General features: G+C 35.5%; 1 protein-coding gene across 37 annotated transcripts in view; it reads right to left on the bottom strand.

The window, feature by feature from the left end:
• LOC145685718 (CUGBP Elav-like family member 1-A) overlaps positions 1-27324 on the bottom strand; it is a 925590-nt gene that overhangs the window by 56769 nt on the left and 841497 nt on the right. For 10 of the 37 annotated variants that reach the window (XR_014131470.1, XM_081758172.1, XM_081758190.1 and 7 more), the window contains 2 exons: positions 17774-17803; positions 1514-1606 (listed from right to left, as the gene is read on the bottom strand). The exons of 13 other annotated variants lie outside the window; for them this stretch is intronic. Coding sequence is in view for 23 of the 24 variants with exons in the window: in XM_081758172.1 (XP_081614298.1) it covers positions 1514-1606; positions 17774-17803 (123 nt within the window). In the remaining variant the exon portion in view is untranslated. The remainder of the gene's footprint in view (positions 1-1513; positions 1607-17773; positions 17804-27324) is intronic. 14 more of the 37 variants (XM_081758187.1, XM_081758183.1, XM_081758184.1 and 11 more) reach the window with 2 other exon arrangements.

The raw sequence follows: 27324 nt of genomic DNA, 5'->3' as shown, positions 1-27324 counted from the left end.
TCACAAGAGACCATTCCGATTTGGTGAATTCAATTGCTGAAAATGATTGCTAGCGCTGGATTCAGCAAAAGAAACAGAAAAAAAAGGGTGTTTAGTGGCAGACCTGTATACAGGGTGGGAGATAAATGAGGGCAAAGTGCGAAGGTCTCAAAATACATGTTAATTTTGAAACGAGTAGAGATATTGAGGTCAAATGTTGGATATGAGGAATGCATGTACAGCTCCACTGAATAGGCGTGATGTGAAGCATGGGGAACATCAGAAAAGCCGCCATGTTGGACTTCGCGCACGAAGAATATACGGGAAAGGAGCAATGTGACATATAGCTCTTGACACACACCGTCTATTGAATTCAATAGTGGCCAATACAGTTTCAGATTTCTGTAACAGGGGGTGTTCCACGCTATGGCAGTGTATCAATACTGTCGTAAAGTGACGTGAATGAGGAACTAGTGACCCTGTAAGTACAGTCCATGAGCACGTAGTATGCACGAGGGGTAGAAAGAGAATCGAATTTTGGAACATCAAGAAGAATGTTTACAACGTGTAACGGAATGAGTAGTAGTTTCACTGGATGAATGTTGGCGTGGTACCGTGCACAAATATATCTGTACCATTCAGGGTTCTGATATATTAATGACCCCCTCCGACAAAATGTGCAGCAGGTTGTAACACTGGTGACTCTTCTCACATCCAGTTATATACAATTGGCAGTTAAAACACTGTTCACATTACACCTATTCAATGGAGCTCTACATGCATTTCTCATATCCAACATTTGACCTCAATCCCTCTACTAGTTTCAAAATTAACAAGGCATTTCTAGACATTTTCTATCTTCGCACTTTGCCCTCATTTATTTCCCACTCTGTATACGGTCTGCCACTAAATACCCTCTTTTTCTCTGTTTCTTTTAGTGCTGAGTCCAGTGCTAGCAATCATTTTCAGCAAATTGAATTCACTAAATCGGAATAGTCCCTTATCAGTTAAGTATAGTGTAAGAGGGTAGACTATAAAGAAGTGTCTACTCTGCATGAATCAAGTTAGTTCTGTAATATAGGCCTGACACTTAAAAAACTGTCAAAGGAAAGCACTCCTGTAAATTCACATCTTAACTACAAGAATTGGTGTCATGAAAGAGAAGTCGCAGAAAACATGTTTGAAGCAAAACAATCATTAAAGAAGAAAGTGTTCATACTGTATCAGCAGCATTTGGAGAACAGCATGTACACTATAAGAACACAAAGCAAGCAAAAAAAAATTCAGGAAAGCAAAATGGATATGCCCTTATTCGTAGAACACACACAGATAAGACTAATTTGTTCATTATTACACACATTTAAAATTTGTACGAAAGAAATATATATATTTCCGTATAGCCAAAAGCTTTTTAAAAAGCATGATATATTATGTATGCCTTTTTTATATATATATAAATAAATAAGCAGAATTGAAATGCGTTTGAAATTTAAAATTTAAAAAAAAAAGTAAATAATGTGTTTAAAGAAAGTACCTTGATTCCCCCACCCTAACCAGTTGTAATGTCCAGGAAGGAGGGTTCGCCCCTCCTCTGGTAGGGAGTCGGGCTCCGCCAGTGCGTAATCGCCTGCAAGATCACAAAAATTTCATTTCACATATAAACATTGTGGCAAAAGATAGGCTTACATATACTGCCTATTATTTTTTTCTTTTTCCTCTAGTTCATAATTTAATTATGAACCATATATTTGTTAAGATGGGAAGTCATAAGTATCCCATAAAAATTATGCAAATATTAAGTTTTCAACATGCAAATTTGGAATAGCGGTATGACGGTCTTAGTGAAACAATTGTATAAAATGCTTTTGTTCTGTAAGAAATAAGCTGAAATTATTGTTTTTTTTTTTTTCTGTATTGCCATCTATTTACAATAAAATATTTACCATGTTTTAATATTATTATTGTTACACAAAGGATTTACAAAGTATCTCTTAGTTTTTATCTGGGAAAAATTTGCATAATAGTAAATAATAAATTATTTTATAGTTATTTTAAACTTGTCAAATAGAACAGTTCCAGTTCAAAATACGCTCTTTTTTTTGTAACGTTTTTAACGCGTTTTAATAAAGCTTCTAGCTATACTAAACGATCATTTTTTTTAAATAAAGATATAAAAAGTTTCTAGGTGTTATCAAGATAAAATGGCTGATTTATTTTCATACACATTTACCGAATACACATTAAGGCTATTTCTCATACATGCATACATTATAGAAACTCTGCATTGAAAGAATAATATCAATCCTTCCTCCTTCGTTGATACCAACTCTGACATGTAAATTCTTAGTTTATTAAACTTATCGAAGATTATGGGTTTTCGAAATGTAGAACGCGAACACTACAATGATGCACAATGTATTTCCATAGGCAAATTACGTACTTATCCACACGTGTTTCTCAAATTAAATTACACTGTTTTGTTTTAAGTACTACGCTATGGCATGCAGGCTAACCAACACAACGAAATTAAGGTGAAGAGGAAACCAGGGTACTTCTAACAGATACTGTGTCCAGCGTGACATGGACACTTACTGATTCACTGTTTTAAACATGCGAAATATGTCATATTATATTACCTAGGTATATATGAGGCCCTGGAGGGTATATCATTATATAGTACTTTTTTCGAAGTTGGATCGAAATGAGTTGTGCTGAGCTGATTTTGAGTTTAGCTTCCCTTTCAGCAGTAAAGGCTATATGAGACGCGGACCTACAGCTTAACGTGGGATCCGAAGTACATGAACTTTTGCCGGAAATCGAACCTGGATCTTCTATTCCAAAAGTGTGTACGTTAACCGCTTATCCAAGAGGGAGCTCTTGGATCGAAATGATGCTAACAATGTTTAGTAAATATAGTTCTTTCTCAACAGATGTCGTAACTTAGATCACAAAACGAACAGAGAATCAAAATGGCCGGCACTAAAGTATTATATATAGACTTTAACAAACGAAAATTCTATGAACGGTTCGATGTAATTCTAACTTTTCACCAAGACATGTAACTGTTAATCGTGTTGGAGGTTGCTTCCAAAGTCGGAACTTAAGCTTGAAATACAATTTTAAATACTCTTATACTTCTTAACGACAATAGTGCTCCAGCTATTTTGATTCACTACATTATGACATACTACCATTTGATCCAACTTCGAAGAATGTTCACAAATACCACCTGTTAAAGTGTGTATCCCTTTCTTTTTTAAACGGACTGTATATTTCTGTCTTCGTTGAAGTCCTTTTTCAGCAACAATGTTATGTGCAATACGAATCTACAGCTCAACTGTGGGAACCAAACAAACGATCTCAACCACAAAACACCACCAAAGAACGTTAATCACATCCCATGATGAAACTGGGTGTATTATCTAATATACTTTTAAAGTCACAGTTAACGCGTACTAGCGTATTTCTCCAAGGTAATTCCCAAAATGTCTAAAAACAAATATACGGGGGCTGATTAACAAAGACTGAGACTGATTATTGTACAATCCGAGGCAAAAAAACCTGCAACATGAACATATAAGTTTATTGTGAAATGAAGAAGTCTTTTGCTCCAAAATAAGTGTGCACGGAAGGAGGCTGAGGTTTATCCTGGCGTGATTCGTTCCACTTAGATTCGTTATGTTCATTCCCTGTGCTGTTAGGCGTAGTTTCACAATAAACTTACATCCTCATGTTGCAGGTTTTTTGCCGCGGATTGTACCACAGTTTCCTTTGTTGCCGAATGCCGGCACGTTTGATAGTTGAAACAGTTGTGTTTCATGTACACTTTCACTAGGTGGCAGCATTCTCGTATTGGTAGGTTCGCAAAATCCGCTGTGTTTTAGACACTGCTTCCATTTCCCTCACAACGTACTGTGTATATGCATACAATGGCGGTTACACGAGAAGAACAGTATGAAGCAATAAAGTTTTGTTTTCGCTTCAACCATACAGCTTCTGAAATATACGAAAAGCTCAAGCAAGCTTGTTCCGGAGTCAACAGTCGTGGTACCCCAACGGCACAAACACGGGACATCTGGAGGTGATCGTGCTTTATTGAAAAAACACTACCATACGAAATTCCCATTACTTCACTTAGTTTACGTAATGTTAGCCTTTGATCCTCACGGACAATCACAGCAGAGGCAGTACTGATGTTTCTTTCCGTCACAGCAGAGGTCAAAACACCAGGTCCACCTTGCTTAACGCATGTATTGCTCTATACTGTTCTTCTCGTGTAACCTCTACTGTATGCATATACACAGTACGTTGTGAGGCGAAATGGAAGCAGTGTCTAAAACAAAGCGGATTACTCCCAACCTACCGATACGACAATGCTGCCACCTACTGAGAGTATACATGAAACAACTCTTCCAACTATCAAATGTGCCAACATTTAGCTACAAAGAAAACTGCGGTACAATAATCAGCCCTCGTATATTTAATACAATACAAACAAATGATCAGCCCTCGTATATTTAATACAATACAAAGAAATGATAATTTCAAACTTTTCATGGGTACTAACTCAAGCTTTCACTATAGAATTTAGAAGAAAGTCAGTGAAAAATAAAATTAATCCTTTCATAGTAGAATACAATTATTCCTTTCCTAAAATTATAAAAGATCCAGATAGTACGTCAAATTAAAAAGATTTTTAAAAAAAGTAATCATGTATTTTACATTATGAAGAATCACACTGAAACTTCTATAGAACTGATCAGTCAAAAAATGGCTCTCAAAAACTATAAATCATGTAAACTTAGGATTGCCAGATTCTACGTTTATCCCGTAAGTTTTACATTTTTCTGGCATGTTTTACGTTATCCATGTTTATTTTCCATGTAAAACAGTTTCTTTTGCACTTTAATGAATAAAAAGAATGATAATTTAAAACTGTTTTTGTAACTGAAGCGATTTTTTTCTTAAAGTTAGACGAACTGATTTGTCTCCCTCTGTTAACGAAGCAACCCAATGATCTAAAACTAACCATTCAGAAAAAAGACAGGTTGCGTTCTTATCTCCTACCTAACCTTATGTTTATGAATATTTGACTTTAGCATTCTAGCCTTCGTCTGTTTACATAGTCTCGTTCATACTGCAGTTTTGATCGATCCTAATATACTTATCAAGAACAGAAGCTACTGTGTGAACTAATAAAAGCTGAATATACTGATGTCAGGAACAGAAGCTACTGTGTGAACTAATAAAAGGTGAATATACTGATGTCAGGAACAGAAGCTACTTTGTGAACTAATAAAAGCTGAATATACTGATGTCAGGAACAGAAGCTACTTTGTGAACTAATAAAAGCTGAATATACTGATGTCAGGAACAGAAGCTACTGTGTGAACTAATAAAAGGGAATATACTGATGTCAGGAACAGAAGCTACTGTGTGAACTAATAAAAGGTGAATATACTGATGTCAGGAACAGAAGCTACTTTGTGAACTAATTAAACCAAATATACTGATGCCAGGGACAGAAGCTACTGTGTGAACTAATAAAAGCTGAATATACTGATGTCAGAAACAGAAGCTACTGTGTGAACTAATAAAAACTGAATATACTGATGTCAGGAGCAGAAGCTACTGTGTGAACTAATAAAAACTGAATATACTGATGTCAGGAACAGAAGCTACTGTGTGAACTAATAAAAGCTGAATATACTGATGTCAGGGACAGAAGCTACTGTGAATTAATAAAAGCAGAACCACACACGTGATTAGTTTCTTGCAGAGATTTTCTAAACTTATAATAAGGATCTGAAACTGTTAAAAGCCCACTAAAATACAATTAAAAGGTAACAAGGTTTACATAATATACTTAGTTATTTTGAGTTTCTCAGCACCCAGGCTATATGAGACAAGGACCTACAGCTTGACGTGCGATTCAAACCACGTAAGCTCCCACCGGGAATTGCAAATTACTTTTCTGTGTTTTATCTGTTGCAAGTATTATAATGAATCTGCCTTTGTTTCAAATTAAACTTATTTTATGCTACTATATGAAACCATATGTGTTTGTTATATGCACATTCTGATTATCACATATCATCTTCCTGTTTTTCTCCTTGAATATAGTACAACTTTCTTTTTTGCTCTCTGAAAAATGTGACAACCCTATGTTGACTCACTGGCATGCACAGACACCTACCCGACGGCGGAGCTCACAACACTAACTTGTTCATAGTCATCTGACAGACACCCGGGCTTACAACACTGGTTTGTGCATAGTCACTTGCCAGACGGCCGAGCTCACAACACTAGCTTGTGTACAATCACTTGCCAGACGATCGAGCTCACAACACTGGCTTGTGTACAGTCACTTGCCAGACGGCCGAGCTCACAACACTAGCTTGTGTACAATCACTTGCCAGACGGTCGAGCTCACAACACTGGCTTGTGTACAATCACTTGCCAGACGGTCGAGCTCACAACACTAGCTTGTGTACAATCACTTGCCAGACGATCGAGCTCACAACACTGGCTTGTGTACAGTCACTTGCCAGACGGTCGAGCTCACAACACTGGCTTGTGTACAGTCACTTGCCAGACGGTCGAGCTCACAACACTGGCTTGTGTACAGTCACTTGCCAGACGGTCGAGCTCACAACACTAGCTTGTGTACAATCACTTGCCAGACAGTCGAGCTCACAACACTGGCTTGTGTACAGTCACTTGCCAGACAGCCGAGCTCACAACACTAGCTTGTGTACAGTCACTTGCCAGACGGCCGAGCTCACAACACTAGCTTGTGTACAGTCACTTGCCAGACGGCCGAGCTCACAACACTAGCTTGTGTACAATCACTTGCCAGACGGTCGAGCTCACAACACTGGCTTGTGTACAGTCACTTGCCAGACGGTCGAGCTCACAACACTGGCTTGTGTACAGTCACTTGCCAGACGGTCGAGCTCACAACACTAGCTTGTGTACAATCACTTGCCAGACGGTCGAGCTCACAACACTGGCTTGTGTACAATCACTTGCCAGACGGTCGAACTCACAACACTGGCTTGTGTACAGTCATCTGCCAGACGGCCGAGCTCACAACACTGGCTTGTACACAGCCACCTCCTAGGAAACATGATCAAAAAATACACGAGCGGGAAGAACATTCATTAATAAGATATTTATCTTGCACGAGTAAAATTAACAGTAATTACGGTTGAAGTACAGATTAGAAGAGGAATATTCACTTTGAAGAAGAAAGTAAATTCCAATAGGTTGCGCATGATCGTACGATATCCAGTACTGGCTGATACTTCATTGAAATAGTAGTCATTTTAGTGAAAGAACTACTACAATTCATAACAGAAAAATATAAACGTTAGACGTAAACTCTGAAAATGTAGTCACAGAATTTTCTTATGAAATTCTTTCACATATACAAGGTACTACTTAACTATACTGACAAACTAAGTCCTTGCATCAAAATAAGAAAACAATTCATATGGATTTTTGGGAAGAAGTCAGTTTCAGAGCTAAGATCATCAAAAGTGTGGAAAAAAATAAATTGCGACACACGTTATTTTTCACACAAAGAACAGTGAAGTGGTGATATGTATCACTGTAAAGGATGTCATAACTACACACGACATCCAAAAGTGCATATTCAGTAATGTGCAATGGGTGCGCAAGAGATCCCCACACGACATGCTCCCCACGGAATTCCCAGTTACGCTCGGACTTCGAAGTGGATCCAAAGTAGGCAAAAAGTAAAAAATTCACAACAGTGCAGACGAAATGCATCGGCGGGAAGTCAGCAGTGTTAGGACCGGACAGCTTCACGGTTCCTCGTATTTGGAATAACGCGTGCTGTGATACATTTTTCACGCTTCTGGACGGCCTAACTCCGAAACTATGTATACTTCCCCACATGCCCGCACGAATCTTTTGCTTTTCTTCTTTTCTTATTTTGATATGCGGAAGCACCTCGGAGTTTGTCGGTATAGTTCATTAATACCCTATATATGCACGAAGTGTGTACATATTATATATATATATAGTGTGTGTGTGTTGCCTCCTCGAGTTGGTTGAATATCTCCGTCAACTAATACGGAGCTACGTTGGACAGTATCTCTCTCAAAAGTATTGTTATCTCCGCAATGAAAATTAAAAAATGGCACTTTTAAAAAAAAATCATGTAGGTTAATTGCTCATTTGTGATATGCTAGAGTAAGCTACTAATAATATTGTAAAAGTGTGAATATAAAAGTTGTATAGAACGGATTTAGTCGGATATTTACTTCTTTTCAAGGGAATTATCGTTGGTCCTGATTGTGAACTGTGTGTTTTGCAGGTAGCAGTGGAAAAAAAAAATATCCACCTATATTAGGAACAATAATTGTTGAACACGTTGCAAACGTCGCTAAAGAAACAGTACGAAACAGCAACGGTTTATTCTCGTTTTACGCTTTTTCGCTTCGAAAATATTTGGATGAAATTTCGTAAGATGTCAAAGGTTAGAAGAGTCTAGGTTGTTGTGTATTAATGAACACGGCTTTGAATTCTGTCCTGGCATGTTTGACTTGGAACAGTTCTCTTTATTTTCACAATTTGAATCAAATTATTAGATTATTTTATATTATTTTGGAGATCTGAAATTAGTAAGAATCGAACTGAAGAAGTTTGTCGATGGTTATCTTTCTTGACGTTACATGATTTGAAGAAATACATTTATTTGCCTTTGGTTTAGTCGAAGTATTAGTTCTATTCGTCTGTCTGTCTATTTGTTTATCTCGATGCACGCATCATACCGGAACACTCAATAAAAATTACTGCCATATTCAGCTTCGTAAAGGTTTAATCATTTCTCCTGATTCTCTGTAAACAACCGGTAATGTAATTTTACTTTCCCTCTCCAGTAACGTATACTGTCTTCTATGACGGATACGAACCAATGGGCTTTATCCTTTCAAGTAGTTTTAAGAAATCCAGCAGCACATTCGTGTAGTGCCTGGTTACCTATATCTAACAGCAAGAATGCACACTTTAATGTTATGAAAACGGAGAAGTTTTGATGCACTATTCCGCGAAGACTTTTAATTCAAGATACTTTTCTTCAGAAGCTCTGTATTCAATGTGAACTACTAAATAACTCTATGGCCTATGGAACTCAGAAGTTCAATGCCGTGTTCACAGAAGCTCTCCATTCACTTGTGTCTTTAGCCAACTGCATCCAGTTTCTACTTTGTTTTCCTATTTCTTCTAAGTCCATTTTAACTTTATCCTCCTATCTGCCCTAGGTATTCCTAAGGTTTGTTTTCCGACTGGATTTCTAGTTAAAATTTTGAAAACGTTCCTACTTTTTTTTTCCATTCTGACTATGTGACCTAACCACCTGAACCTCCTAGACCTTATGACCCTGACAATGTTTGTAAATGGTATAAATTACAGTTTCTCATCATGAAGTTTTCGACATTCCCGTTCTTCTTAGGTCCGAATATTCGCCTTAGTACTTTCTCAAATATTTTCAGTCCTCGTTCTTCCCTGAGTGCAAGCGATCATTTTTCGCAACCATACAGCACAATAGGGACAATTATCGTTTTATATATTTTAAGCTTCAAATTCCTGGACAAAATTCGCGATGACAAAAGTTTCTGAACTAAATAATACCACGAATTCCCTGCTTTCAGTCAACAATTTCTTCATAGATATGGTTTTGGCCTATTCAATATTTTGACGTACTCATAATTAGCAGTATTACGACACCAGCGAATTTTCATGTATGTAGTTTTCTCTGCACTTAGTTCTAACTCAATGTGCCTGCAATTGTTTAATAAAACCTCTCCACTTTTTCTATTGTTCTCCTATAAATCCTCTATCAGATTTACATCATTAATATACGCTATAACCTGGTGAATACCATTAATCTCTAGGTCTGGTGGTTGTTACCTCTGATTTTCCTTTTAGTGTACTTCAGAGCAAAGTTGAATAATAATGGGGACAATGCATCTCCTTGTTTTAAACCATTCTCGACGTGAAAGCTCGTGGACAAGAATTTTCCTATCGAGACGTTACTTTGAAATTCATTTATACACATTTTAATTAATCCAACTAGCCTTTTTCGGTATTTCAAATTCTGTAAGAATGATGTACAATGTTTCCTCTTTACTGAGTTATAGGCTTTTCTAAAAATCAATAAATAATTCAGGTAGCGGGGTGTTAAATTCTTTTTTAATTATTTTATTTGTCGAATGGTAAATATGTGGTCGATAGTTGATCGATTTCACCTAAATCCGCACTGATAATCTCCAATATTTTTATCTGCGTATGGGGACAATCTTTTGCTAACAATATTTGACAATAATGTCAACCACTACTGTGCACAACCAAACAGACAGAAAGACATTGTCACTTTCTCCGTTCTAGAGTTCAACTAAATTACGAAGTGAACACGTAAGATCATTCCAATAAACTGTATAAAATTTAAATTGTATGAGACGTATGTAAATAACAACATTGGAGGTTGTTTTTACATTGGTACTACTAAGTTGAGAGTTCATGTTTGAAGTAACTAAAAACATTTCAGAAAACTATTGTCGATTTAAGAGTTTTCTAGGGAAAGAAAACTAAACTGAAACAAATGTAAAATAACGAAATAAATAAAGAACGAAAAAAGAAAGAAAAAAAGAAAAATGAAAAACCGAGAAAGATATAAAGAAGAAAAACGAAAAAGAAAGAAAAAGAGAAAAAGAAAGGGAGGGAGAGGGAGAGAAAAAATAAAAATAAAAATAAAATGTGAATCCACTCTTCATTAGTGTAACTCCAGAAGGCAATAGGATTGGTTGCCAAAATTATACCAAAATGATAACAATGCCTTTAGAATTTCCAAAGCACATAATAAATGAGAGTTGGTTCACATATTAGTTATTTCAGTGTTTTAAACGTTTCACTATATGAAGATTATATAAACAATATGCACTACTTGTTACGTTACGATTCAACAGCATAACAGTGTCTTGTGAGACGTCTGAAGAAGGCATTTTGTATTGTGCTGAAATGTAACGAATAGTTTTTCTTTTAATTTTACATCTACCTTTGACTTAATGAAATTTATGAGGATGTTACAACCACAAGAGGTATTACACGCTCACATAGAAGATCTAAACAGTGTACATTCTGAATATTTCATTATACAGGCTTAATATGATAAAATATACAATATATGCATTTCAAAATTATTTAAGTGAATACTCACCTTCTAAAGCTAGATTGAGGCAAATATTGCATTTTCTCCATGCTAAATCATATTTCAAAGTAACACGTAGTGTTAATAACTTGTGAAAGATATTTTTAGTGTTTATTAAGCAGAACTTTATTTTGAAGTCTTCGTAATTTAAAATTATCACCGTCAACCCTTACTCCAAAATCATAGTATTACTGACAGCCCAAAAGAAATCTCTACTTGACAATAAAACCGAAATTGATTATTTGATAGAAGTATCCAACGGATGGCAATAGTGTGGTAGTAACTGCATAAGAATTGACGCGAGAAGAATACTGTTAACATGTACTAAGGTGTGTTCAATATAAATCCGACCAAACTTCTAGAGGACAGCACCTGTTTCATCTAGTACATGAACAGGCGGCAGACCTGTCAGGACGATGAGGCAGTAGTGTACCAACAGGTACAGGAACAAGTGGTGTTATCGTGTCTGTTTGGCGGTGAGGATGGCATCGAAGGAAGACCTATTGCGGGAACATGTGTACAAGTTCTACGGGACACATCAGAGCAAAGCCAAAATGTACACTCATCTCCAAAATTATTGTCGCATATCTGTCTTTTTGTAAGAATATAATTTGATAATGATTTTGCAGGGTACTTTTAACACTGATAGTACGTGTAAAATAGGGAAATGTATATTTGTGGTAAATTTCACGGGGAAAAAATATATAAATACGAAAATTATGAGTAAAAATGTTGCTAAATGAACAAGAAAATTTTATTTTCGTTTTATTGTTCTTATTTACTGCTCTTTTGATATGAAATTTGCCACATACATGTCTTTGCCGATTATACACATACGAACATTGTAAGAAATACCGGGCGAATTCGTTACCAAATTTATATTCCTAGAATAACATATTTATAGACATGCGACAATAATTTTGGACACGAGTGTACATAATAAAACATCTTACAGCCAAAGGAGTTCCACGTTGAACAATCTACGACATCATTAAAAGATGTGAGAGCGGGACTGGGTGAAATGGCAGTCAGGTACGGGACGAATAGCTCGTATTTTCACGAAACACAACGGCGCAGCAGCTGAAGAAGAGACTCAAGAACATGTTTCAATGTGTATGGCGACGCGAAACTTCTGCGTCCATGATCCATCATGTAGTAAATAAAAAAACGAGATCTACCATACAGTAAGAAACAACCCATCCCCAAGCGCACAGAACAACAAAAAAGCATAGTTAAATCCAAGTGTGGCCGCTTGTTGCGAAAATTCGGTGCTCATGATTTAATCTTGGATGATGAAACGTATTTTACATTTTCCCATGTCTTTATCAATGGAAATGATGGAAATGTTAACATGCGACCTCTTTACAGCTTCACCTAGTGTTAAAATTTACCCACCAAGAAGGAATTTGAAAAGAAAGTGCTTGGTTGGACTGTCATGGGTTCCAAAGGTATTAGCCAACCGTTGTTGCGTCGATCTGGATTTGCTATCAATGCCCAGACGTACCTGGTATAGTACATTAGGAAGAGGCTAACACTATACATACGTGCAAACTACGAACCGGAACATATTTGTTTTGACCTGATTTAACATCCGCGTATTCCTCCAAAGTCGTGATTGAACATCTCGAGCAGAAAAACATTGAATTTTTACCGAAAAAAGATAAGCCAGCTAATGTTCCAGAAATTCGACCCATCGAAAATTTCTGGGCAATTTTGAAGGCTGCTGTCTATGCTAAGGGATGGCATGCTACAAACTCGGATCAGCTCATTCGATGGATATGTTACTGCCTGAAGAACATAAATCTATATGTTGTACAAAACCTTGCAAGATCCACCAGAGGTAGTATCGACAAAGTGCATCGTGAGGGAGTGATTGAAAGCCGTTAGTGCTACGATACTATTCTCTATGCTGTGACTTCTCATATGTATCACCTTTCTATCTTTCTCTTTATGGCATTTCAATTATACTTGACACTGTAACTTGTGTGGATTTATATTGAACACCCCTTAATAACAATCAACAACGCATCACATTTTCCAAGAGACCCAATCATAGCCAGAGCTCTAATACACATTTCTGGCAAGTCTGCCAGAGTTTGAATTGTATGCCAGAGGATACTCCATTTTAAACAAGAGTTTGGAATTGTATGCCAAAGGATATTGTATTTCAGACAAGAGTTTGGGATTGTATGCCAGAGGTTATTGTATTTCAAACATGAGTTTAGAGGAGGTGCGTTTTAAATAAAAGTTTGGAATTTAATGCCAGTGAATGTTGTGTTTTAAAGAAGACTTTAGAAATTTAAGCCAGTGAATGGGATTTTAAATAGGAGTTTAATTTTATACCACTTGATGTGCTTTATTTTATGCCAGTGAATGTTGTGTTCTATTTGATCCCAGTGGATGTTGAGCTTTCAACGTATGTTTGGAATTGTATACTAAGAGGATATTGTTTCATACAAGAATTTGAAATTATATGTCTCTGGATGTATTATTTTATGCCAGTAGATGTTACGTTTTAAACGAGTTCGGAATTTCATGCCAGTCGATATTGTGTTTTAAAGAAGAGTTTGAAAATTGATGCCAATGAATGCTGTGTTTTAAACAAGTGTTTGAAATTATATGACTCCAATTTTGAGTAAGATAAAGGAAACAAATTCAAAGCAAAACAAAATGTTCTCAAGGGAAAATTTACGAAGAAAGGTAGAAAGAACTGAACTAATTTAGAAGAAAGAAAGTAAGAATTAGGAAAATTCTCAATTCGTAACTCCGAAAATAGAGGTGGTATGATTAGCTGTTGATCTTTAAATGTTACTATACTAGTGACATCTATCAACACAAACACCCACGGTTTCTTAAAAAAAAAATTATTCACTTTAAAGAGGTGTCCAGAATAGACCGTTTGAGCTTTCATAACTGCGCAAGTATCGCTATTGTATCTTCAATTCCAGAAAAAAAAAAAAAAAGTGTACAAGAGACAGTACACAAAGAACTGTTCGATTTTAGTAGTTTAGCTATATTTCAAGTTTGGGCTTTACTATCCATACAGATTATGTTTTTACGGAATTGTACCGAATACTATAACCATGTCGAAACTTATCCAACTATAAGAAATTATGTAAATGAAGTTTTAATAAATTAACGGCGTAGAGTACTAGCGACATCTTTAGTTTTTAGCCCACTACTTTATTTGGGGAATTATTTTTTCTTGTTTGTTTGAAATAAACTGAATTTTAACGGTCTGACTTTATAATTTCTTGAATTCTATCTAAATATCTCCTCTTCGTGCAAGTTAAATTCACTTACATATAATTTGAATAATTAATAATCAAATTTAATATTAAATTTATACGGGGCGCGTCCAAAAAGTAAGTTTCCCTAGGGCAGCGCAAACAAAGATAATACCACCAGAATTCTGACATTTCTCATATCGTGGGATCAACTTTTTGTATTCCAATGTCATAAAATTCAGTTGTCTACAAGTGGAACCAGTGTATGATAGCCGTCTGCAATTTCTCATCACTATCAAAATGCTTATGCGACAGGAATAACTTGAAGTGTACAAAGACATGAAAATAGCCTAGTGCAAAATCCTGGCTATATGGCAGATGACCAACTGATCTTCTGCAGTCGCTCTACTGGGACGTGTTTGCACAACCACTGTATAGCCCGGATCTTGCTCCAAGTAATTTTCATGTCTTCGTCCACTTCAAGACATTACCTGTCCGATAAGCATTTTGATAATGTTCAGCAATTGCAGACTGTTGTCATACACTGGTTCCACTCCCAAGAGGAAGACTTTTACGACATTGGAAATACAAAAATTGACCCCACGATATGACAAGTGTCTGAATTCCGGGGATATATATGCTGACACACTGTGTCGTCTGTGCTGCATTTGTAGCAATAAATATTTCAAGGTCATTGTATCTTCTTTGTTTTTACCGCCCTAGGGAAACTTACATGGCGGGCGCGCCTCGTAAATATTGTAAATTCAGTTTTGAAAAAAAAAAAAAAGTGACTTTTAACCGGCTTGAAGAAGAATCAGTAAAATCACACTAAATTTCCAGTTAATTTTAAAGAAAGTAGAGGAAATCATTCCCCATAAAAATCAGTGGGCTAAAACGGAAAAATGATGCACATATGCAACAACGTTAAGAAAACATATCAAATGGAGAAAAAGCAGCACAATAGTCCCTTAACGGAAAAAAAAGACACACAACAAAGCTATTATTCAATCAGTGACTAATGTATGTTAATAAAAACATGCATAACTGCTAAATTTTAAAGAGAGATCATTTTCACAATCCATCATCCAACAGTGGTAACAGTGCCACTAAGCAAAAAACTTGTTTATTAGGAAACAAAGAAACAATACTCAAGCCACAACATCTGAAAACTACTACAAAGGAAAAAAAGTCCTAAAGTAATCTGATTTCAAGATGCCAAAAATACGGTTTTGTAGAAAACGAAAACAGCTGTATAAGTGCCTTTATCCCAACAATAAAAAAACACACACAAAAAAAAACAAGAATTCGCTGCCAAAAGCTCAATCAATCATTCCAATCTTACCCTAAAACAGAATGAAAAAACTGCATAAGCAAAAGAACAAAATAAGATTTATATCAAATGTATAGTAAGTATGGTATCATCTCAAGCAAGCCCAAACCAACAGTAAAACTTTGATTTTTCTTTCATCGAGAAAAAAAAAATCCTACCAAGGGATTAAGTACAACGTATGTTTGGCTGAAATTTTGATAAATAAACGTGATTTTTATTAACTTTTATGTCCTTATGTAATACCTAGGTTACGAAAGATTATGTGTAATACTAAAGTGTGATGCTAACCATTACTCGGTCTTGCATTTAAAGTATCGTGCTCCAGACAATGTCTGCAAGTATGCGACCGAGAGCAGACCGATAGCCATGACGCAACGCGTAGACGCAATTCGAAAATAGTAATTTTCATTTCATTAAGTGTATTGTTTCCTTAAAAACTGCAGAAAAACAAGGCAAAGATATTAAGAATTAAGCTAAGGAACAAACCAAAAGGACTTTGCTAGTAATAATCATGTATCTGTCCCAGGGAAATTTAAATTTTTCGGCTACTTAACTTGCTCACTCAAAGTCAATTAAAAGCGCCTTAGTAATTTGGCTTATTAGCGTAGTTAAACGGCTAGTGTGCTTATAGTCCACTTTATTTTGAAATGCAACGTTCACACATTTATGAAACGAACTTCACTCTCGTGTTTTCAGTGGTTTCATAATTTGTAATCTATGGACAGATTCAAGTATACTTCTCATTTAAATTTGCGTACAGTATCTGGCTTTAAAACCTCTGATATTAATGACATTCCGCAGTCAGCATATTTTCTAAGAGTAAGTGGTTGATAAAGAGGGCTTTGTCTCAAAACAAGTTATTTTACTGTATCTTTTGAGATTTCGTTGAAAAACTCCTTCAAGCAGGGAATGCTGGTATAAGCGAATCTAATCTCCTTTAGTTACTAACGCCTTTCTTTTCCTTGTAGGTTTTTTTTTTTTTTTTTTAATTCAAGGCTATATCAATTTTATAATCCACTTGCCGTAACAGCCCTTTTGAGGGCCTGACCTGCTCCAACGCCATCTGCCAGCGATTGGCTGAACTACGTCCAGCGCGCTGCGTCGCTCTTCACTAACCGGCGTATCGGGAGCTTTCTGGACCTAGTGGTCGTCACGTGACTCCCCAGTTTGCCTCACAACGCTGGGTGGACGCTGAAAATTGGGAAGCAACGGCCGGGAATCGAACCAGGAACCATGTAGATGTGAGTCCAACGCTCTAATCATTATGAATTTTATACTTCTGCCAATAAAAATAAGACTTTTAATTTTCATTCAACTGTATTACACAATTGACAGAACTTATATACCCATCTCAGATACATATGTTTTCTAGCGAACAGGAAGTTTGAAAGAATGAATCAATTAGATTTCAATTTTTGCTTACCGAGTAATATTGAATCGATTTTTTTTTTTTTTTTTTTTTTTTTTTTTAATTTTCAAGAATAGGCGGGGAACTTAAGTCCAATTTATAAGTATCTACATATTCAGAAAAAAAAACAAAAACAACAAATTTCTCCCTTGATTTTACTACGGTACTATTTTATCCACTTCAAATTATCCGTTCATTCAAAAGTTAGGATGAAAAACCATGCATATTTACGAGAATACACTTTTTGTTTCCTACTATACATTAAGATTCCTCACACTGCGGAGCGTACTGAAATTAAAGTAGAGTTTATCAGAAGTTCGTAATTTTAGCAATTACTTTGAATGCTGTACAAGTCAGACCAGTTTTGCTGCCCGTTTCCGACAGGTAAAAAAAAAAAAAAGCACCTGCACCACGACGAAAAACAAAGTTTCACTGTTATCAACCAAACAAATTCATGAACGAACTACAATTAGTTGTATGTAAATAGTTTTCTTTTTTTTTTAAGAAAAGAAAAACTGGTTAATTGATAAGAAAAAACAAAGGAAGTCAAAAATACAACTTAAGAAATATCAGGCTTCGTAAGGTAAACCAACCTGGACTACTTAGCCCTGACGCACTGGATCCTATAAGACAGGAAAACAAAGGAACGTGAATACTCAAAGAAATGACATTTCAACTATTCATTTTTTTTTTTCATATATACAACATATATATATAAAAAAAGTACGGTTTTCAAAATGCCTCAAACTACACTCCACTGCTGCGATAGATTTCATCCTAAACATTCACTCAACCAACAACAATCAGCAAAAACTTTCAAATGAAAGACTTCTCGCTCAGTATTTCTAATGCAAAAAAGAAAATAATACAGAATATCGTTCTAAAACAGATTTCATGCTAGGATCACCACAATTACATCAACCAAGTTTTTTTTTTCTTCTTCTTCTCTGAAGTACTGATTCCAATATTTTTACTTAATTTCTCAACTCGGACAATATACAGGATGTTAATGAACTCTACCGACAAATAAGAGGTGATTCTTCACATCACAATAAGAGAAAAAGTTTACAAGGACCTGTTGGGAAAAGTGCATAATTTCAGAGCTAAGGCTGACCAAAATCGTAGAAAAGCTACATTTCAACACATGCTATTTTGAATTCGAGAAAGCATGGAGTGGCGGTCCATATTAGTGCAAAGGAAGTCATACATACGTCATTCAAAAATGCATATTTTATCAATGTGCAACAAGTGTAAAAGGAATTTCCTACAGCGTATTTCCAGAAATGCTTTCAGCAGAATTCTCAGGTATGCTCTGATTTCAAGGTGGGTCCGCAGTAGGCAAAAGATAAGCATCAGCAACAATGGGCACGGAATGCTTCGGTAGAAAGTCTGTAATGGTGGCAACCGCCAGCTCCACATTTTCTCGTGTTTGGAATAACGTGTGCTGCAATGTGTTTTGTCACAGTACATTTCACAATTTTTACACGTATAAGCGTGAAACACAACATCGCCGTACGCGGTGGTGCTGGCGATCCCAACACTTCCAACTTCTCCCCGAAACATTCAGAGTCTACTACTGCCAAAGTTTACCTTTTGCTTACTTTGGATCCACCTTAAAAGCACAGCATATCTGAGAATTCTGTTGAAAGCATGTTATGGGAATAATATACTGGACTGGATCCCTTTCACCTCCTTTGCACCTTGATGAAATATGCATTTTTGGATTACATATGGATTCTTTGCGCTATGAACTGCCACTCCATGCTTTCTCGAATTAGAAATAGCGTATGTTAAACTTTAGCTTTTCGGCGATTTCGGACAGCCTTAGCTCTAAAACGACTCCACAGGTCCATATGAACTTTTTCTCGTATTTTCATGTGAGGAATCGCCCCTTATAGTTTGTTCGTATAGTTCATTAACACCCTATATTTTATATATATATATATATATATATATATATATATATATATATATATATATATATATATATATATATATATATATATATATATATATATATATATATATATATATATATATGGGAAATTAACCATTGAAATTGTTAACTTTTTTCAAACTTTAGCCAATTTCCATTAAACAAAAAGCATTTTCTTCCTTGCAATGATAGTAATTATTACATGCTATCTCATTTATGTCATTGCAGGTGTCAGTGGTGGACCATGGCGCAACGTTTAACCTTGCATGAACGGACTCAGCTGGAATCCCGGTACGAAGTATGGCAGTCTGGGGTATGAGTACAGAAATCGTGGCGAAATGTGAAAGGATCTCGTGCCTTGGTAGATGCAAAGACCATAAGGAATTGCCATTCGAAGCTAATGGACATAGGTTTTGTAGCTGATATTAGATGTGCTTGCCCCTCAACATTCAGCACGGAGGAAAATGTGCAAGTGGTTACGGAAATGTTCACTCAAAGTACTCAGAAATCACACAGACAGGCATCTTGCGAAAGTGGTTTAATCTGACATACAATCTGAATTTTTCTGAAGAAATAGTTGAATTTTCGCCCATGGAAACCACATTCCTGCCAGGAATTTTTGCTGGAAGAATGGCCATCGGTTGGAGTTTGGGAGGACGATGCTTTCTTAATATGAAGACTAGTGCGAACTTTTCGGTAATATTTAGTGGTCAGAAAAGGTCGTGTTTCACGTTGGGGAAGTTGTTAACCGGCACAATTATTATTATTATCATTATCATTATTGGATAGGAAAGGATCTGAGGGTAGTTGAAAAATGCCAATATTGCCCAAATGTTAAAATGTGGTGTGGCATAGCATCTACGAAAATTGTGGGTCCATACATCATTTGGGACACAATTAATGCAGAATGGTATCTTGCTATGCTTTCCGGTATTGTATCCATGGGGACAATTACAATGATCTAGTCTTTATCCATGATGGGCTCAAACCTCATTTCGCACGCCCTGTCCGTGCCTGGCTCAACACTAATTTTCCAGGACGCTGGTTGGGACATTGTGGCTCTCTTGAATAACCACCAAAGAGTTCTGACAACGCCCCGAGACTTCTTCCTATGGGGGTCTGCAAAAGAGAAAGTTTATTGCACAAAACCGAAATCTCTTGAAGACTCTGAGGAGCGAATTCGCCAAGTTCCTGCAAACGTACCGCTGAAATACCAGCAAAATTCTGTCGCAAACATAACACCCTTATCACTGTAAGGAACCAAATGCTTTTTGTTTCATGAAAATTGGTTAAATATTAAAAAAACTTCAGCAATTTTCAATAGGGAGTTAATTTTCACCCACCCTGTATTATACATATTCAAAAGAATATTGAAGAGTGTCAGACGTTCCATTATATTTAGTTAACACAAATAGGACGCTACAAAATTTTACAAGTAAACCACGATTTATTTGGGAATAGCTTTTTTATAAACTGATTCAGTATGTTGTTTCCAATTTCTATTCCTCTTACATTTACGAAAGTGCTGCCGTCCATTCATTACTACTGCCATCTTCAATTGATTACTAAAGCAATTTGGATGAATTAGCTTGCATAGATATGGCTTACACTAACATCGAAATTATTTTTTTTAAATTTCATTCCATCATTTTCTTTATCACAGTAATTATCATAGAAATTACTCTATTACCGATAGCAATATGAATAAAGCTAGCTTAATCTCACTTCTTCGTGCACTAGTAATGGATAATAGCACACACGAATCAAGAACTCGTACGTCACATTACAAGTTTAAGAGGATAACTGCACACATTTCAAGGCATGCACAATGTAAGTCTTTGACAAATGAATGATTCATTTGCTAGTTCCAATTTGCTCCAAGCTAACTTGCAAGTGTACACGCGTTAAGTTGAAGCACAGTCAGACAAAATCGAAGGAAAGGCAATTAGCTACTCTGGTAAACTATCTGTCTTCAATCTGGATTTGTTTTCTTTACTATTTTGTTATTTGGGCAATAACGTATAAAAGTTCCTGAAAGACGCACATGTATCCTTACAAATGTAGATATGCCAAATGCATGTCATTGTAGCAAACTATGTTTAACCGTTGAGACTGTCAGAGTGAGAAGGACTTCTTACAAGATACTAGAAAATACGTTAGTACTTGAGTTTATAACTCTTGTTATATCTCGATATCGGAAGAAACAGGTTATAGCCTTGTAACAACACATACCGAAATTTCTCAATAATCGTCGGAATACTAATTTAAAAAAAAAAAAAAATACTTACCGCAAAAGCACCCAAAATTATCTAATTGTGAACGTTTCGGCAAAATGTTACATTACTTATGTTTTTGTCCCGAGATTGCCCCGAAATACATAGTGAAAATGTGCACGATGCTAGGATCGAAACTACAACTCGGGATCTTCGGCGTTGCGTATCGTGCCGATGCGTTAATCACTACGCTAGCCAGTTCGTTCCCAGAACAGACTCTCCCATTCTTCTGTGCTTTTCCACTCAGACGACATGACTTGTACAGTAATCTAGCTGTTGTGCTTGGACACATCCTGTGTCCATGTTCAGAACACTGTTAACGGTTATATTATCATTTTAATAATGAAAGTAGGATATGTCCGATTTAAACTTATTTTTACACAACAAATCCTCTGTACGTGCGAATTCAATAATATACCGGGTTGCGCACCGTTATGGTTAACGCATCGGCAAGGTACGCTGAAAATCCTGGGTTCGAGTCCCATAGTCATGCACTTTTTGTGTATTATTGAATTCGCATCTGCAGAGGATTTAATGTGTAAAAATATGTTTAAATTCGTTGCTTCCTCCTTTCATTAATAGAATTTCTCCGTAGTGTTGACAATTAGACAATTTTGGGTGCTTTTGGGATATGTACTTTTAATGAATATTCACCCTTATCTTTTAAATTGTCAAAATAGTTTCAGAAATACTTCAAGATAATTTTACAGCATTTTATTACGTAGAGTAGCAGTATCATTTTCATTTCCTTAGTTGTCTATATTATGTACAAATAATATAAAGAAAGTAGTGGGGTACGTTCAGAATAATTTAAAAGTAATAAAAGTGTAATATGTCCAAAGCAAACACATATTATTACTAATCTGTGTTAAGATTTTCGGCAATATATCAGTGGCTTCCAGGGCCGTGCCGTGGAAAATCAGCGCCCGGGGCGAGAGTATACGACGGCGCCCCCATACATATATTCCAAGCAATTTTTTCTATCTTTTTTCCTTTTTTCTTCCGAATTTTTCGCCCCCTTACTTCGGCGCCAAGGGCCGTCGCCCCGCTTGCTCCCCCCACGGCACGGCCCTGGTGGCTTCAGACATATTATCTTGTTTGATGAAGGCAATGATATATTGCCGAAACTTTTAACACCGATTAGTAATAAAATGTGTTTGCTTTGGTCATATTTCATTTTTATTTAAGTTACACATAGTTTCAAAACTAGAATAAGCAACATTCAGCATTTTAACACATCACACGAATTTTATGAACAATTTCTAAAATCATCCGTACTATAAAAATTAATATTGGAAATCTTTTGAATAAAGTTACCTCGAAAGTAAGATTTCAAAAAGGGATCTGAAAAAAGATAAATGTGTAACGAATTACATTAATAAATTTCAGTACTATTTTAAATCATCCCATCTCAAACAGATCGATCGAAAGACAGCACCATACTGTCTTGCTTTTCGTAACCATTAAATTCATGCAAGTTATCAACGCCAGGCCTCTAGATTTAGATTTATTAACGTTCTTTAAATCCTTACAATATCTAGATTGTGGGTCTAAAGCTACTGTCGACATTTTAAACTTTTCTATCTCAATTAGTAGCAAGACAAAATTAAGTACTATATACACAAAATCTAAGTTACTTTTAATTATAGTGATGAGTGTTATATTCAGATTTACAACACAGAAGTTTCTTACTTGAGAACGTTAAAGGTAAATCTGAATGTACAGTAGGTATTTTGTCTTCAGAATAAATACGAAAGTGGCAAGTATTTATCATAAGAGAAAATACAAGATAGCTAAGAAAAAATAAATATCGTATTTATTTATAAAACTTTTAATAATATTAATATTAATGAATGTCATAAATTAGTTAAATTATATTGAGATAAATTACTTTTCGCAGTGACAGCTCATATTCTATGTGGTTAAGCAGAACGGTAGAAGACATACTGGACCTTTTCTTAAAACTGCTAGCAGGCACGTAGCCAGGATTTCGTAATAGGGGGGGTCCGAGACATTAAATACTGTGGTTATCACACCAGAGTTCGATTATTCTAAACTATTTTACTGGTAACATATATTGGTTCGTTTAGTCAGGATTTCGTGATGGGGGGGGGGGAGAGTTTGATATGAAATATTGTGGTTATCACACCAGGTGTTTGATCAATTTAAACTATTTTACTAGTAACATATATTGGTATGTTAAGACTTTAAAATTAGGACATGTTAGCAAGGGCTCCGATTTCTCTGTAAATTTGGGGGGGGGGGGTCCATTCAGATGCAGAAGGCATATATGAGGATTTTAAGACAAATTGCATTCAAATTATGCCAATATATTGTATATTCATAAATATAACAAGAGGGCCCACATGACCTTTGGGGGGCCGGGCTCCCTCGGCCTTCCAGGATCGGCGCCCATGCATGTTAGTAAGTATTTTAGTAACAAACTATGAAGAAATCTCGAATAAAAGAATATTAAAAAAAATATTTTTAAAAATTTTACAATATCTACGTTCCTTCTTCTGTTCATCCAAATGTAACAATTTTCCTTTCATTATGACCTCAACTATTAAAAAAAAAAAATCTATCCAATAATGTCTTGTAAAATATTTATAATATCTGCGTTCCTTTCTCTGTTAAATCAAATGTTAATAGGATTTGCTTTCCACATAACATTTTTGTTTTATTTTTCCGTCAACTACTGTCTGTTCCAAATGACAAGTTAAAGGAGCAGTAGAAAATTATTTTCGAAATAACATGTTTGATACTACAGGGAAGCGATGATAAAAAAAAATATTTTTATTTTTAGCTTTATTTTTATCTTTATTTTTAACGCTGATTCTTCCTATTTCTTGTTTCTTTTTGTTTCATCCCTCCTTATTTTTTTTATTTCTGGTCCCGAAGGGGGGGTCCGGACCCCCCGGACCCACCCCTTGGCTACGTGCCTGCTGCTAGTCTCGTAATATTAGTGTAAAAGTTTTCAAAATGTAACATTGTACAGTTGTATATACACACTATAAAATCACGACAAATTAGAGGTATTAGTAATTGGAAATTATTTCTACTTCACGATATTTTACAACGCATAAATATTATATTACAAGTCTAGTAATGTTGAGAAAACAAGTCTCAGTTTTGCCCATATGAGTGAGCATGTCTTAACTATGGGGCCCAACTACCTTCCTCTTCCATCAACATATGGTTATCTTAAAACGGACCTTCAATTGATACAGATAGTGTAGAGAGCTTTGATTTGAAATGATGATAAACAGTTTTTATTATATATTCTGGGACTATTAGGTTTAGAGGGAGTAAGGAGTAGGTGCGGCTAGTATGAATCAAGAGCTTCGATTTAGCATGGTTTTAAACAATTTTCATTATTTGTCTCGAGTCTTATGATTTTTTAAAAACAAAATGAAACAGTTCAATGTGAACAAACATGTTAATATAGCAAGCTTTATGGCCATATTAAAGTTACTATGTTAAAATACAATATGAATAAAGAGAGCTTCATTCAAGAAATCGATTATAATATAATAAATTTTAATTTGCACATGAAGCTCTTGTCGGTATAGCTGCGTTTTATATTGGAACTACTGTACCATTAAAAAAAAACTTTAGAGATTCGAAATATATGAAAAGTGCTTATACCCTTTGTTAAATGGAAGCCCTTAATCCATACTCGCTGCATCCACTCTTAAATACCTGCATCGCTTCGTTGCTATGTAAACGAACTCATGGCAAGCTTTTATAAGAAATGTGTAAGTATGACCCACGGACAAGAATAAGACACTTCAAAATTTCAGTATTTACTAATAGTGGGCACAAAATCAGTTTATCAAAGCCAATTTCAGTTCCGTCAAAACACGTTTTTGCTTTCTCGTTAACTTGTTTGGAAATGAATACAAAAACAGCAACAAATACCAGCTTCGACAAAGATCAAGATGGTTTTAATGGAAACACACAACATTTTTTGGAGAAAACTGAAATCGCCAAACAGGTCAGGGAAAAACGAAATGTCATTTTTTCAGGTTTTTTTTTTGAAACCTTTTCAACCGGTTGTCTGCCTACTCATTATTCACTCTGAAGTTACTACAGTAGGATTTTAAAAGATAATACAATTCAGGGAAAGAATTTTTTTTTCAATTTCTAAACATTAAACATAAAAATACAGAGGCCACACTAACGCTTACGAAGTGAATCAAAATATGTACTCCCGTATGTTTATTGAAACCCACCAGAATTAAAAATGCCGGAAGTATATCATGATACTCTCATCTCTTCTAAGTTATTTACTTATTCGTTGTTTTACATTTAAACAGAAGCCTGCTGTTTGAGCTTTGTGTTTGCAACAGAAGAAAGTTTCACAATAAATATAGCTATCTTGGTCTATTTCTATATTCTATCCAAAGACTTAAATTAGCTACTAAAAGTTGTTGAATACCTGCGCCACCATATATAACTTTTTGTGCTGAAATGAATGAAAATTTTTAAAACAGTGATTTTACTGTTTATTCTTAATAAATATTTTAATGTTCTTTGTACCAGAAAACGTTCAATATTTATATATCATAGTTATGGATCATATTAAATTTAGGTATAGCAGATAAAAAAAAAAAAACATTTTTACTAAGACGATAGTATTGAACTGTTGCAATTTCGCAAGACCTGGCCAATCTGGGGTCTCCAAAACTAGGTAGTTTTCAGCGAACTCCAGCTTAAGCTTCTCTATTGTTTCGATGTAACAAACAAGTTAACTGAGTTTGTTTCCAAGACAGCAGGATGTTCGAACGAAAATCTTATATATATATATCCTAATTTTAGTGTCATCTGCTAAATGTTTAACTTTTTTGTCTGTAAATTCATGTTGAAATAATGTAAATACTGCAGTAGATATAGCAACAGTTGAGCTCGTCAGAATTTCACTATAACAAATTAATTTCGGAGGCTCTCAAAATTTCCTTATAGTGGTATTTTAGTATGTATGTATTTTCTTTCAATACAGTACACCATTTAAACACTTAATATTTGACGTTACACGTTATTGTTATATAACCAAGAGATACTGGAATAACTGTATGTCGAAACAACGATTAATGAAAAGCCTGACAAGAAAGAATAGTATTTCATAAAAACACAGTGTTCACAAAGAAGACGTATGAAAAGTGATTAGTAAGAAACATTCCGAAAGTTCTAATTACGACATAAAGAATAGGAAAGCAATCTTTGAGCTGTACAAAGTTTAAAAATTAGATCTACGTGAATTCGCTATTAAGTAATTGGAAGAACAAAGGAAAACTATTTGGGGTATTTTAATAGTGGTGTAATACTTGAAGCTAAATGAAACAAAGTGGCCAGTGTCTTTGAATAGTATCAGTTATTTCTAAAAGAAAAAACTAAGAGCAATGCCAAAAATTTGGACCTCTGTGATCTAATATTTTGGAAGTACTATCAAACAACTGGTAGTACATGTTATTATTTAGTGTTTTCAATGATTCCATATGATAAACACTACTTAAACACACACGCTGTTGCACTTTAAGACAGGCAGTGTTGCCACTGCGTAGCGTAAAACTTCAAAAATCACGTTTTCGCGGGTACGTCATTAATCGCAGAATTCTGAACAAGCTGATGGTGAAAATAAACCCTTCTTCTTCGACTACGATAACTACCAATCCAACTCCACTCCGTGCTGAAATTTGTGGGCTGCATGTCCATGCACATATGTGACATGCGATTTACCATGTTTTGTAGATTTTTTTTTTACACTTTCACTTACATTTGACAACACTGCATGTACACACGTGGACTTCATTAGCTGTTTTTATGTTCTACATGGATCAAGTTAAAAATTGGTGTATCATTTATACATGTACCTCATTCCATTCAAAAGTTAGCCTATACTTGATTCCAACTTGCGTTTTAGATGGAACACCCT

This window comes from Thermobia domestica, chromosome 5 (assembly GCF_964235325.1).
Source record: "Thermobia domestica chromosome 5, izTheDome1.hap1.1, whole genome shotgun sequence".
In the NCBI taxonomy this organism is placed as follows: Eukaryota; Metazoa; Arthropoda; class Insecta; order Zygentoma; family Lepismatidae; genus Thermobia; species Thermobia domestica.
The sequence above is the reverse complement of the archived record's forward strand: the minus strand, read 5'-3'. Positions and strand labels throughout refer to the sequence as shown.